The sequence below is a fragment of the Gopherus flavomarginatus genome, chromosome 9 (assembly GCF_025201925.1).
Source record: "Gopherus flavomarginatus isolate rGopFla2 chromosome 9, rGopFla2.mat.asm, whole genome shotgun sequence".
Classification (NCBI taxonomy): domain Eukaryota; kingdom Metazoa; phylum Chordata; order Testudines; family Testudinidae; genus Gopherus; species Gopherus flavomarginatus.
Genome location: NC_066625.1, coordinates 13559849 through 13572431, shown reverse-complemented (window position 1 = coordinate 13572431; position 12583 = coordinate 13559849). Strand labels below are relative to the sequence as shown.

The 12583-nt window shown below is 40.0% G+C and overlaps 1 protein-coding gene across 3 annotated transcripts in view; it reads left to right on the top strand.

The window, feature by feature from the left end:
* Nucleotides 1–12583, top strand: part of DNAAF5 (dynein axonemal assembly factor 5) — a 46087-nt gene that overhangs the window by 30370 nt on the left and 3134 nt on the right. For 2 of the 3 annotated variants that reach the window (XM_050966302.1, XM_050966305.1), the window contains exons 9-12: nucleotides 522–669; nucleotides 6055–6205; nucleotides 8811–8967; nucleotides 11339–11530. In XM_050966302.1, coding sequence (XP_050822259.1) covers nucleotides 522–669; nucleotides 6055–6205; nucleotides 8811–8967; nucleotides 11339–11530 — 648 coding nt within the window. Of the gene's footprint in view, nucleotides 1–521; nucleotides 670–6054; nucleotides 6206–8810; nucleotides 8968–11338; nucleotides 11531–12583 lie in introns of those variants that run through there. The other variant, XM_050966303.1, reaches the window with a different exon arrangement.

The following is a 12583-nucleotide window of genomic DNA, read 5'->3' as shown; positions in this document are numbered from 1 at the left end:
GAAGTTTACAACTAGGTCAGTAGTGGCTTGGTCACACTAGCTGCTTAAAGCCCTCCCAGCAGTTGACCTCTTTCTTACAAATAAATCAGGATAATTAACAGGCTCCAGCTGCTTCCTGGCTTGGCAGTTTTAACCTTTGTCATTCCAGTGGGCAGTGGAAGGGCTTTCTAACATAGCCCCACTGTCCCACTCAGGACTCTTGACAGGTGATAAATTGTGTCATAGTTATTTTGCAAGGACTGATGCAGTACAGAAAGTAAAATATTAATTTAATACCAGAGACCCCCCCTATTAATGGGTGCATCAAGTCTGTTCCAATGTTGGACTCTTGGCCCATGAAGCCCTTTCGGCTGCACAGGAACAGACCAAATAGCGAACTGTTTCTACAGCCGACTATTCGGCTAAGCGTTGAAGAAGAAAAGAAGTAGTTGACCTTACAGATTTTACTGGATTTAAATGTAAGATTAAAATAAATAAATAGTTAATACAACTCAATCAAGATTTAAATATTTATTTTCTAGGTCCTATAATAGGTGAAGCCCTTCAAGATTTCATTCTCATCCTTAAGACATGTCTTCAGCCAACCAAAGACCCACCAATGCGCTTAAAGCTTTTCACTATTTTATCACAGTTGCTCCAGAAAGCAAATGAGACCATCAACTCTCAGGGGTAAGTACAGCTCTGATTTCACACGTATTGCCTGAACAGTACAATATTAATCAAAAATCAAGTTCATGGTAGTTATTTAACCGCTGTGGCTGCATTAGCATTTCAGGGGAACTCCCATCATGTACTACAGGTCTCTGAAATTTTTGTTGTCATATTATCTAACCCTGCTCAGGAGAGTTTGGCATGACACAGAAGAAAAAAAATCTGGTTGGGCAATGGTGGAGGGTTTGGTTTTGTTGTTGTTGTTGTTGTTAAAAACAAAAACCTACTGTAGAAAGGCTATGGTTGCTGTGAGAGCTGAGATGAGAATTTTAGGAATGAAACTGTCTTGCTGGCTGGCTGTTACAAGCAAGAACTGAAGATTTATTTATCACTGGAAAATTTAACAATTAAAAAAACAGAAGAATATGTCCTCCCACTTTATTTTAAAAAGCTGCATTCTAGCATGGTGTTTAAAAATGCATTGAACTTTATACTCAGTAAGGACTTATGACTGCATTTAATGACTAATGTTGAAGGTATCCAGTTGCTTAACCTTTTCTTTACTGTTTTCACCATTAAAGCATTGCAAATATGTTACAGGCCCACATCCTCCGATGCAATCTACTAAATGGGGAATCCTGATGTTTACAGGCATTCCCGGATCCCATTGTAGGATCAGGGCCAGTGTGGTTAAGATGGCATTTGATAATACCCTCCTTTTTTTAACTGAAAGGTTTTAAGCCATGTTTCTAAACATCTCTGTCTACATTGTATATTCAGACTACTCTGGGACCTGAACTGCAACACTTAATCATATGAACAATCCTATTGAAGTCTGTGTGACTATGTATATGAATAAGGACTTCTCCCATGAGTGATTACAGGATCAGGCCCAAGAGTTGTAAGTCTTTTTCCACTAAAAATAAAGGAGGTTAGAAGCAATTTGGAAAGCATTTGCATTGATCTGAGATTTAACCATTTGCTGTAAGCTGATGCACTATATCCCTGACTTGTAATTTAGAATGCAAGGTCTTTGGAGCCAGTACCATATCTTCCATTTGTTTTATACTGTCCTTAGCGCTCTCATGATGCTTAATAAGTAACTAATAAAATATTTGTTAGACTAAACTCTGAATGCCCAGCACCCCATGTGATGGGGAACACTCACTGCCAATGCCACCTACTGGTTGGGCAGAGGCGTGGCGGAACGTTTCTTCTCTTTCTCACCACTGCTGAATCCTGCAGAGTTCTGTCCTCAGTGTTTCAGCCCTCTGCCCAGGTTATATTTCCAAGTCCAGCTCTTTCAGGGTATAAATAAAAAGTCCAATAACGAGAAGGTCTTCAGGATCAACTGGGAGGTTCAGGGCTTCCCTCTTGGGTTAGGGTCTTGTGGTCCAGACCCATGTATCTTCAGGGTTTTCCATCAATTCGGGTCCCTGCCAAAGGTTAGGCTTTAGTAGTTGAGCTTCTTTAGGTGTTGGTATGGGAGCCTGGGCCCCCATCTCCACCAGGCTCTGATCCAGGGTAGGTAGGTAATGGTTGGCAGCTAAGCCCTGCACCTTGGGGTGCTATGTAGCTGCCTCCCTGTATCACTTCCTACCAGAGAGTCTTTTGCCCGTTGGGAAGTCCCTTCCCTGGGGTCATCTTTCACCCAACCCCACCAATTCCTTTGGACCCTCAGATTTTTGGGTCTCTGAGATCAGGGTAATCCCTCCTTTATGACTTCCCTAAAATATCTCCAGTCTCTGTTTAGGATTACTGGGTATGCCAGGTTAGATGCTAGTGCTACAAAGAGGTTTCCCCACCGATACTGCACTTTTGAAATGGTCGTATATCGCGGTGCACACACTGGAGGAAGACAGCTTCTCCTGGGATACCCTGACTGTCCATCAACTGTTCTTTAAGCAACGTCTGGCATTCTGACTCACCTGGCCCTTACATTTCCACCCCGTTAATTTGTACAGACTAGAGACTACCATTTTTAGCAAGGCCTCGTTTTTTGCCCAGTTTTCAGCTGTCTGGACTTTCCCATAGTCACACTCTGTAAAGAGCAACAGAGAGTCCTGTGGCACCTTTAAGACTAACAGATGTATTGGAGCATAAGCTTTCCTGGGTGAATACCCACTCCGTAAAAGGGCAGTCATAGCAGGGGTGACCCTATTTCCCAAAGGCAGAAGTGTTCCCTAAAGTGGAGGTCATAGCCTGTTCATCACTTAGGGAAAGTCTCTCTCGCTCACTTGTGCTCTCTCTCTCTCCATCCCCCTCAGAAGTCCTCCTCTGTAGGTCCAAATATTCTCTGGGTTTCTGTACCAGGTTGGACCCAGGACCAGCAGACTTGCTGTGACCTTGGGCCGTTGGTAACATTCAGAGCCGTAGTTCCAATTAGGCCAGCCTCCTTGCCTGGCACGTGCTTCAGAGTGCTTTGGGCCCAGTATATCTACTACCTGGTATCTTGGAAGGGGTTCTGTCTGCAGCCATGTAATTGTCCATCAAGCGTAGGGACTTGGCCAGTGTCTCAGGCCAATGGCATACCACAAAGTCTCTTCCCCCTTACCGGGATGATCAGGATAAACTGCTCTACTGCAGCTTTCTCAGCCACCTGCACCCCAGTTCACGTCTTAGGTTGTAGTTAGCGCCAGCAATGTTTCTTGAGTTTCTGGCCCACCACCTCAGGTGGATACTCAGGTGGAAATTACGATGATATGCTGCTGCCCTCTCATATGGAAATGACTCATATTTTGTTAAAATTGCTTTGGGTATATCAGATTAATATTGTTTCTAAAATAAATTGTAAATAATTCAAAGTAATAGTGAATTGAATTTGCTAATTACAGTTGTGGAACAGAAAAAGAGAAAAAGGATAAATCTAGAAGAAAAAGTATTAAAATAATTGACATCTAAAGAAAATGAGAGTGGAGTATAACTATTTGCATATGTAAAATGGAAATAATTTTTTTTACTCCGTTATAGTACTTTGAGATCTACTGATGATAACTGGTATGTAAGAGCTAGATGGTATTATTATTATGGGTATCAGGGCCTCAGGAGGTCATCTAGTCCAACCCCCTGCTCAAAGCAGGACCAATCCTCAACTAAATCCCCGCATGGCCCCCTCAAGGATTGAATTCACAGCCCTGGGTTTAGCAGTCCAATGCTCAAACCACTGAGCTATCCCTCCTCCAATAAATCATGTTAGTTTTATAAACAAGTGAAGACAAAGTCTCAAATTAGTGAATGCTATCAACAAAGAGGAAAATAATCTCATTGTATGGAGATAGCTCATATTTAGAAGTTGGCCTGTACAGATATGATTATGAGATTTCAGCATTGTATAAAGTACATTTTTACTGGTATACATATAGTAATGAAAATGCATAAATACATAGTATCATTGTGGAAGTAACCAGAGAGATTCCAATGTTTGAATTACTACCTCATCCTAGAAAATGGTGTTCACTTTCTTTTAATCATATAATAGCATTCATTATGTGAAAGTAATTTGCTTTCTTCTTCTTATACACTTTAATTGTTCAGACTGACAAGTTCCTGTGTACCTTAATAGCAGCTTTTGTGTGGTCATCTCATTTTGTCTAAAATTCTTACAATATTAGCCCTGGTCTGCTTCACTGAAACCAAATACAAGGCATTTTTTGAAGAAATGATTCTTCACAGATAGCATGCCATTATAGTAAGTAGGAAAGGCTGCTGGAATCTACCTTTATGTTTTGACAGATTTTCTTTAACTGTTTAAAGAAGGCCTTACCAAAAACACTTAAAGTAGCTAAGGGTCACTTAGCACAGACCACCTTAGAGCTAAAAGGAAATTTGAAGTAATAATGGTCCACACTCAGGGCTTTCTTAGTAACCTGTTGTGTAGAAAATGACAATTTATCTTTTGAAAAAAAGGTTAATAAATGTATTAAAATGTGTAAATTGTAGAAACTGTAAATCAAAGGTTTTTCTCAGATATTTATTTGATTTTAGAGGTTATGTTTCTTGTTTATTGCTGATTCTTAAGTGCCACCTGCTGGGCAAGAAGCAGAAATGAGAACATAATCTTGCATGTCTCTAATTGTGATTTGCTATTATAAACTGAAACAGTTAAAATTCCTACACCTGTTGTTTTTTTAATCATATAGAAGATATAGATTTCCAATTTGTATGTACAGAGAACTAGAGATTCAATGTGCTAGAGAAGTAATGCCTGGCACGGTAGCCAATCAGATGATTTAAATCGTATCTCCATATTCTATTCAGGCTATACCTACCTGATAAGGCCCTTCCTATCCATCTAGTAAGGACTGGCAGTAATAGTTACATTCCTATGGCAGAAGGTCACTAGCAGTCCCTGTTGGACTGATACATGGCCACTAAGGAAATCTTTGTCACTTTTTTTTTAATGTTTGAGGATTAGTGCTTGTCACTGACATCTGCACACTGTGTACCTCCAATCCATGTTATATCTTTATAGGAGCCACTTACTTCACCCTGAAGCCAAAGGGACCTTTGGGGAGGTCAGCAGCGGCTTTTCTTTGTGTGTGTTGTGGGAGGAGGTGGGGCTGGTGTCCAAAGTCTATACACTTTTTATACTCAATTTAAAATGAGGATTGTTTTAGCTGGAATTAGATGAGCAATCAGGTATAGTTGTTTAGATTTTCAACAGCTTTGGGTATTTTAAGAGCTTATTCAACAGAGGAGAAGGAGGAAGAAATGGTTCATGATCAAAGGTATCACTGATTTACATATAATTTCATTCATTTGTATAATGAAGTGGGTGCACTGAGTGTAGATGGCACCTAGTATACACAAGCATGGTGGACATCCCCAAAATCCTAAAAAAAACCTTGCATTGATGCTAGCACCACTAGAAAATCCTACAAAGCTCTTATCCTGGGGAGAGTGCCTTCTGAGCGAAGGAAAAAATGAATTATTCCAAAGGGGATTTGGTGTAATATCAGTAATACGGGTCTCATCAATAGCAAATACAGTTCTCACTGTGTATAACATAGTTCATTGGACTATCTCAAAGGGCTGCACAAACTTTAATGAACCTTCACAGCACTTGTGTGAGTTGGGCGTGTATTATCTCCACAGTTGGTAAATTTAGACACAGAGAAAGTAAACAGCTTAACACAGCAAGTCATTAGCAGAGTCTGAAATGGAAAAATGTCCAGACTCCTCTTTCCCTGAATATGTTAGTTATTTGTTTGGAGTCCAGATATTTAGCTGAAAAAAGAAAAGAAATTAAATTATATTAATAGATATAATAATCAGATTGGATACATATGTTTAATTTTTTTATGCTATGTTCTTCCTATACTGAAAACTCTCCATTTCAGCCTTTGAATCTCTTTACCACTTTCTCATGAACCTTTATTTGCCTTTTTTTATTTTGGGCTTTAGGCAGTTTCTTAGCTACCTTGAGATCGTGATAAAAGACATATTGGCTCCTAATCTGCAGTGGCACGCTGGAAGAACAGCAGCTGCCATCCGCACTACAGCTATATCATGCCTTTGGGCTCTTATTTACAGTGGAATGCTTTCACCAAAAGAGGTAAACTCCTCCTTCCCCAGCAAATGTACTTTAAAACCTAGGCAGGAAAACACAAGACAGACATAGTAAACACAAACTTACCCTTTACAAAATTAATCCTTTAACAAATGTAATGTTTTAAGATGTTTGCAATATTGTCCCAGGATGTGACTAAGAGATAATATGGATAGGTGAGGTAATATCTTTTACTGGACCAACTTCTGTTGGTAGAAGGGCAAGATTTTGAGCTTGATAGAGCTCTTCCTCATTTCAGAGGAAGGTAACTAGAGTGTCACAGCTAAATATAAGGGTGACAGATTGGTAAGCATAAGGGGTACACATTCATTGTGGGAGACCACTTAAAATTAAGTGAGCTATTAACACCTCTAACAGACTTAGGGCAAAGGAAGGTAGTAGGCAATAGGGTATTTTACAAATTGTTGTAATGAGCCATAAAACCAGTGTCTCTCTTAAGTCCATGATTTTTAGTGTCCAGCAGAGTTATTAATTTCAGTTCCCAGGCTTGTCTTTTGAAGGTCTTGTGCAGGTTTTCTTTGAGAACGAAGACTGAGGGGTCAAATATGGAGTGATCACTCGGTGAAAAGTATTCACCCCCGGGTGATATGATGTTTTGGTCTCTTATCATTTTCCTAAGTGAGTTCATCTGAGAGCATAGTGATTTTTTGTTTTCACCCACATAGTTGTTTTGGGACATTTGATGCACTGGATGAAGTACACCACGTATTATGATAGGCATGTATTGGACCCATGAATTTTGAAAGCTGTGTTGTGGGGGGTATTGATCTTTGTAGGGTAGAGATATGGCTGCAGATTTTTTTCTGTTATTCAGGCAGGGTCTGGTGTCACTTTGACTTCTTGTGTCCTGGTCTATGGGGACCTTGTTTCTGATGCTGAACATGGTGACGTTGGGGGATTGGAGGTTTGGGAAAGGTTTATTTCAGGAAGTGGACCCCATCAAGTAGGAGTTGTAATTGTTTTGACTCTGTATGGCTTCCAGTGTGGGGTAACCAAGAAATGTATTGTCTCTAGGCAGGCATTCAGTTACCACAGAGTATGCTGCAAAGGATACACATCTTAATTAACTTAAAACCGCCTTCACCAAAAAGGACACTTTCTGCCAGAGAAGTAGATCATATCATGAAACGGGCCACCCAAATACCCCCAAGAGGACCTGCTTCAATACAGAAACTTCCCTCTAACCTCACATCCCTAGCTGTCACCCCACACTGGAACCCATATGGGTTATCATCGAACGATTACAACCTATACTTGATGAGCACAACATTTTGAAAGAAATCTTTACTGATCCCCCTCTTCCGGCCTTCAAACGACCCCCAGCCTCACTAAGCTCATCATCAGAAGTAAGCTCCCCACAGACCAGGACACAAGAAGTTAGAGACACCAGACCTTGACTGAACAACAGATGAAAAATCTGCAGACATATCTCCACCACTGCGATGATCAATACCCTCCACAATACACCTTTCGAGATTCTGGGGTCCTACCCATGCCTATCAAAATGCGTGATGTACCTCATCCAGGACATCAGATGTCCTAGTAACAACTATGTGGGTGAAACCAAACAATCACTATGCTCGTGAATGAACGCACATAGAGTATTTTTGTCTTTTATTATTTTTCTATTACCTGTGGATGAATACTGAGAAAAGGGAGCAGGTTTAGGCAAAACTTCATCTAGGTCCAAGTGGCATCTTTGAATCATATTGTTTTTTCTTATACAGTTCACTCTAAGATGAGGAAGGTTATGGTGCAGGTCACATTGTGAATACTGTGGGCCACAGTTAATCTACTGATCTCATTGACATCACTCCCTCATTCTGTTTAACATTTAATTAACTATAAAGGATTACTTTTTAAAATAAAGAAACAAGTGACATTAAAAGTGCTATTAAAACTACCTAATTTGAGGGGAGAGATGTCTGTGATAGGCCCTAATTCAGCAGAATGCTTAAGCACAGATTTAACTACATGCATAAGCCCTCCCACTGACTTCAAAGGGACTACTTACATGCCTAAATTAAGCACATGCTTAAGTGTTTTGCTGCATCAAGACCATTGTACCTTGCTACAGTAATATGCAGCACAGAATATACATCTTACAAAAGAAAAAAATATGAAATTCAACTGCATTACAGTTGAATTTCATATTTATTGCTGTATTACAAAGGCTTTTATTTAAATTTTCCATTTAGATCATGAGCATTATCTACTAGTGTACAAAAATAATCATCATCTCCAAAATATGGAAGTCTTACCAAAATAGTTCTAAAAATACATGAAAGTAAGTTAAACATATGCCTTTGCCCCTTACACAAGATTCAACTGCATGTTTCCCCGAAAGTGCTCATCAAATGACCGGTCTGCTAGTCTATTTTCATTCTCCATACTGAATGAAATGCAAAAAATAAAACAGCACGAATTAAGTATTATTATAAATATTAGCTGGCAATTGGCTTTTTTAAAATGATTTTAAAGCAGATAGCATCTTTGACAGATCTCCTGATAGTTAAAATAACTAATTAGTACACGGATTGCAAGTGACTGAAACGCTACTATTTTAATATAACTTTTTTATTTATTGTAGATTTTTAAATTAGAAGATGCACTGATGCCTCAGGTAATCGCCACATTGGATGAAGATTCTAAAATGACTCGATTAATGGCTTGTCGTATTGTCAGTGTTATTTTAAACATCTGTGGGAAGGAGTTTGATCTAGATAAACTCAATAAAATTTATCCTGGTACGATTTTTTTTTTAAATGCTGTAAATATTCTTAGAATTTAAAATAATGTGTTAATTCTTCCTTATAGAGGAGATGTCAGCAACTCCATAGCTAACATTGCATTTGCTTTTTCACCTAAAAGCAGAGTTTTAGTGTCTTTGAGCTTGAAAAATATGTGACTGCTGCATTAGGCAGGTCACAGGCTGACCCTAAGACTTTTTTTCAGAATCTGTCTAGCCCTTCTGCAGTTTCTATCACTGTGTCCTCTAGCCTTGAACCTATGTACCGGGTCAGTATGAGGTCTAGGCATGGCTTAAGTGCAATTTAAATAGTGCATAGACCTTGTGCTGGTTCTCTACATAAAGGAGTGTTACCCTGAGTGAATAAATTGCTTTCTCAGCCATTCATTCCTTCACTGTCCTGTACACATGCACTAGCTAAAGGAAGGCCATTTCTACATTCTTTGATCTGGTATTTTATCAGGGTTCATGGGTAATATTTTTCCTCTAATTTCATAAACATACAAACTTTGGGAAGAGGCTGTACGGTTTTGTGCATTTGGCAGCATTTTTATTTGACAAGATGTACTCTAATATCCTGATCCTGCCAAGACTTGCACATGTGCTTAACTTTATCAGTTTTAAATAGTTTCATTTGGGGTCACTGGGTGTACTTATGGTGTGTAAAGAGAAGAACATGCATAACATTTTTGCAGAATCAAAGCCTAATGTATCATAGTGCTATTGTGTGTTTGCCCACTAGATGGAACCTTACTCTATAGTATCCTCTCCTCTCAAGACTTGCCTGTTCCTCACCTGCATCATTCCCAACTTGGATGGCATCAGATAGTGCGCATTTTAACTAGGGGTGCCAGGCATCCAGTTTTCCACTGGAATGCCTGATCAAAAAAGGGGCTCTGCTGGCTCCAGTCAGCACTGTTAACCAGGCCACTAAAAGTCCGGTCAGTGGGGCTAAAGGCAGGCTCCCAAACACCAGCACCGCAGCTCCCATCAGCCGGGACCCAAGGCCAGTGGGAGCTGTGGGGACGGTATCCAGAGCCTCCAGTCCCTCCGCCTAGGAGTTGGACCTGCTGGCTGCTCCCAGGAGCTGCCTGAGGTAAGCACTGCCTGGCCAGAGCCCGTACCCTGAACCCTCTCCCCCAGGTCATTACCCCCTCTCACACCCAAAACCCCTCCCAGAGCCTGCACCCCACACGCCCTCCTGCACCCCAACCCTTCGCCCCACCCTGTTGAATGAGGGTGGGAGAGAGTGAGAGAAGGAGGGAGGGGGACTGGAGTAAGCAGGGGTGGAGCTTGAGAGATGGGGCAGGGGTAGGGGCAGGGCAAAGGTGTTCGGTTTTGTGCGATTAGAAAGTTAGCAACCCAAATTTTAACTGTAGTGCAGGCAGAACAGAAATACATTATGCAAACAGTAGCTATGTTCTGCTTCTTGCCAGTACTGTTCAAAATCATGCTGACAGCACACCATGAGGTAATACTATAAATAGACTCCACTTCAAAGAGTAATGGTAGTACTGTTCTATACAGACAAATGTGTAGATGTACATGCAAAAAAAAAAAAGCCAGGAGGAATGGATAATGTGCATTTGTATTTGTACTTTTTTTTAAAATAAGACTCTGCCACTCCATATAGTTGAATAGCTTTGACTTTCTTAGGATTTTCTATAGCACTCCTCATCATAATAGCTAAGTGGTCCTCAGCAAAATCTGCTGGGGAGTGGGTATCAGGAATGGTGATTTTAAATGTCTTTTTCCCAAGTAGGGAGCCATAGTCATTAATGTGTTTGCCACATAGCACAGCAGGAAACCAGCAACTCAAATTATAGGCATAAATATACAGTACTATCACTGAACAATTATCAGCGGATTTCCTCTTCACATCCTACTGGACTGCATGAATGCAGTACCTCAATGCTGTACACGTTTAATAGTCTCAAACTCATAGTAATTTAATGTACAATATTAGCTCAAATAACAATAATTGATAGAAATATTTTGCTGAAACAAGTGTTGATGCTTCAAGTTCTAATTAAATTCCCATCTGCATTTTTGTAATGCATGAGTATAAATTCATAAAATCTTTATGGAAATTTGCTTTTAAATAAAAATCAGCTAAATCAGTAGCAATCGAATCATGATATACTGCATGATTATTTGATACAGTGTATTTGATATATTCCAGGAACTCAAAGAAGGGTGACAGAAGAAACATTATAAACTGTAGCTTTTAACAATCGTGAAGTACATTTGTATTTTGCAGTGTCTCGCAATATAAAAGAAGAAACAATCATTTGAAGACTTGTCTTTATTTTATGATTTTTCACATCTGTCCATGTTACTTGTTCAATTACGTATATGCTTCTTTTTAGAACTCTTAAAGCGGCTGGATGATGCTGCACACGATGTACGATTAGCAGCTGCTCAAGCCTTAACTAACTGGTTTAAATGTATAAGAAATGAGGATGAAAAAAATGTACTTAAAAGTAATATTGAGTTTCTTTACCGAGAACTGTTGATTCATCTAGATGACCCTGACCAAAACATCCAACGGGCAGTCTTAGGTAAGTCATCTAATGAGCTATAGTTTAATGAGCAATTTAGATTGAATATTCAGCGTTGCATACAAGTAGGTGGGTGGGTCTATTTGTCCTCTCTGGAAACTAGATAGCTTCTTCTCATCCCAAAGCATCTTTACAGACACAGGAAGCACTAGTGACACTATTCATTCCTGTCCACTACTTGTTCCTCCATTTAGCCCACTCTGGTCATACCCCTGCATACGATGTTCCACTCTCTAGTCAGTGGTTGACCTTGGTTGTGTTGCATTATTTTCTTTGGCACCATATCTTCAGTTTGTCTTCTACAGTGTCAGCACCATCCTAATCTTTTCAATTGCAGCTAATCCCATACCCTGCTTTTACACCCTACTCTCCATCTAACTTCTTCCTTTATTTTAAAAATCATTCCACTTTTACACCTACCATCTTCCAAACTACTCTCATTTCTACTGCCTCCAGCTTCTGATGTCTGTTTCATTTAATGCAGCTGCTTCATTAGAGTAATACTGTTAGTATACTGGTTTGATAAATTTCCGCTTTGTTACCAACATGATGTTTTTATCAATCCATAATTTCGTCAACTTCTGTGCAGCATTTGTAGCTAAAGCACATCTCTTTTTAACCTCCTCCTTGATAGAACCATCGGCATTGATCAAGCTTCCTAGATACACACATGATTTTATTTGTTCTACAGCTTCACTGCTGCTGTATTTCACCATTTTGTCTATTGTCCCTTTTCAAGATGCAACCACTTAATCTCCTTGGCATTAATTGTAAGTCCAAGTCAACTACACCAATTTTCCAAGGTAAGGAAGAGTATCACCATTAATTCAAAGGTGTCTGCCAGTTGTACAATGTCATCTGCATCAGCTGAAGAGCTTAACTCTAGATCAGTGGTTCTCAAAGCCGGTCCGCCACTTGTTCAGGGGAAAGCCCCTGACGGGACGGGACGGTTTGTTTACCTGCTGCGTCTGCAGGTTCGGCCAATCACGGCTCCCACTGGCCGCAGTTCGCCGCTCCAGGCCAATGGGGGCTGTGGGAAGGGCAGCCAGCATA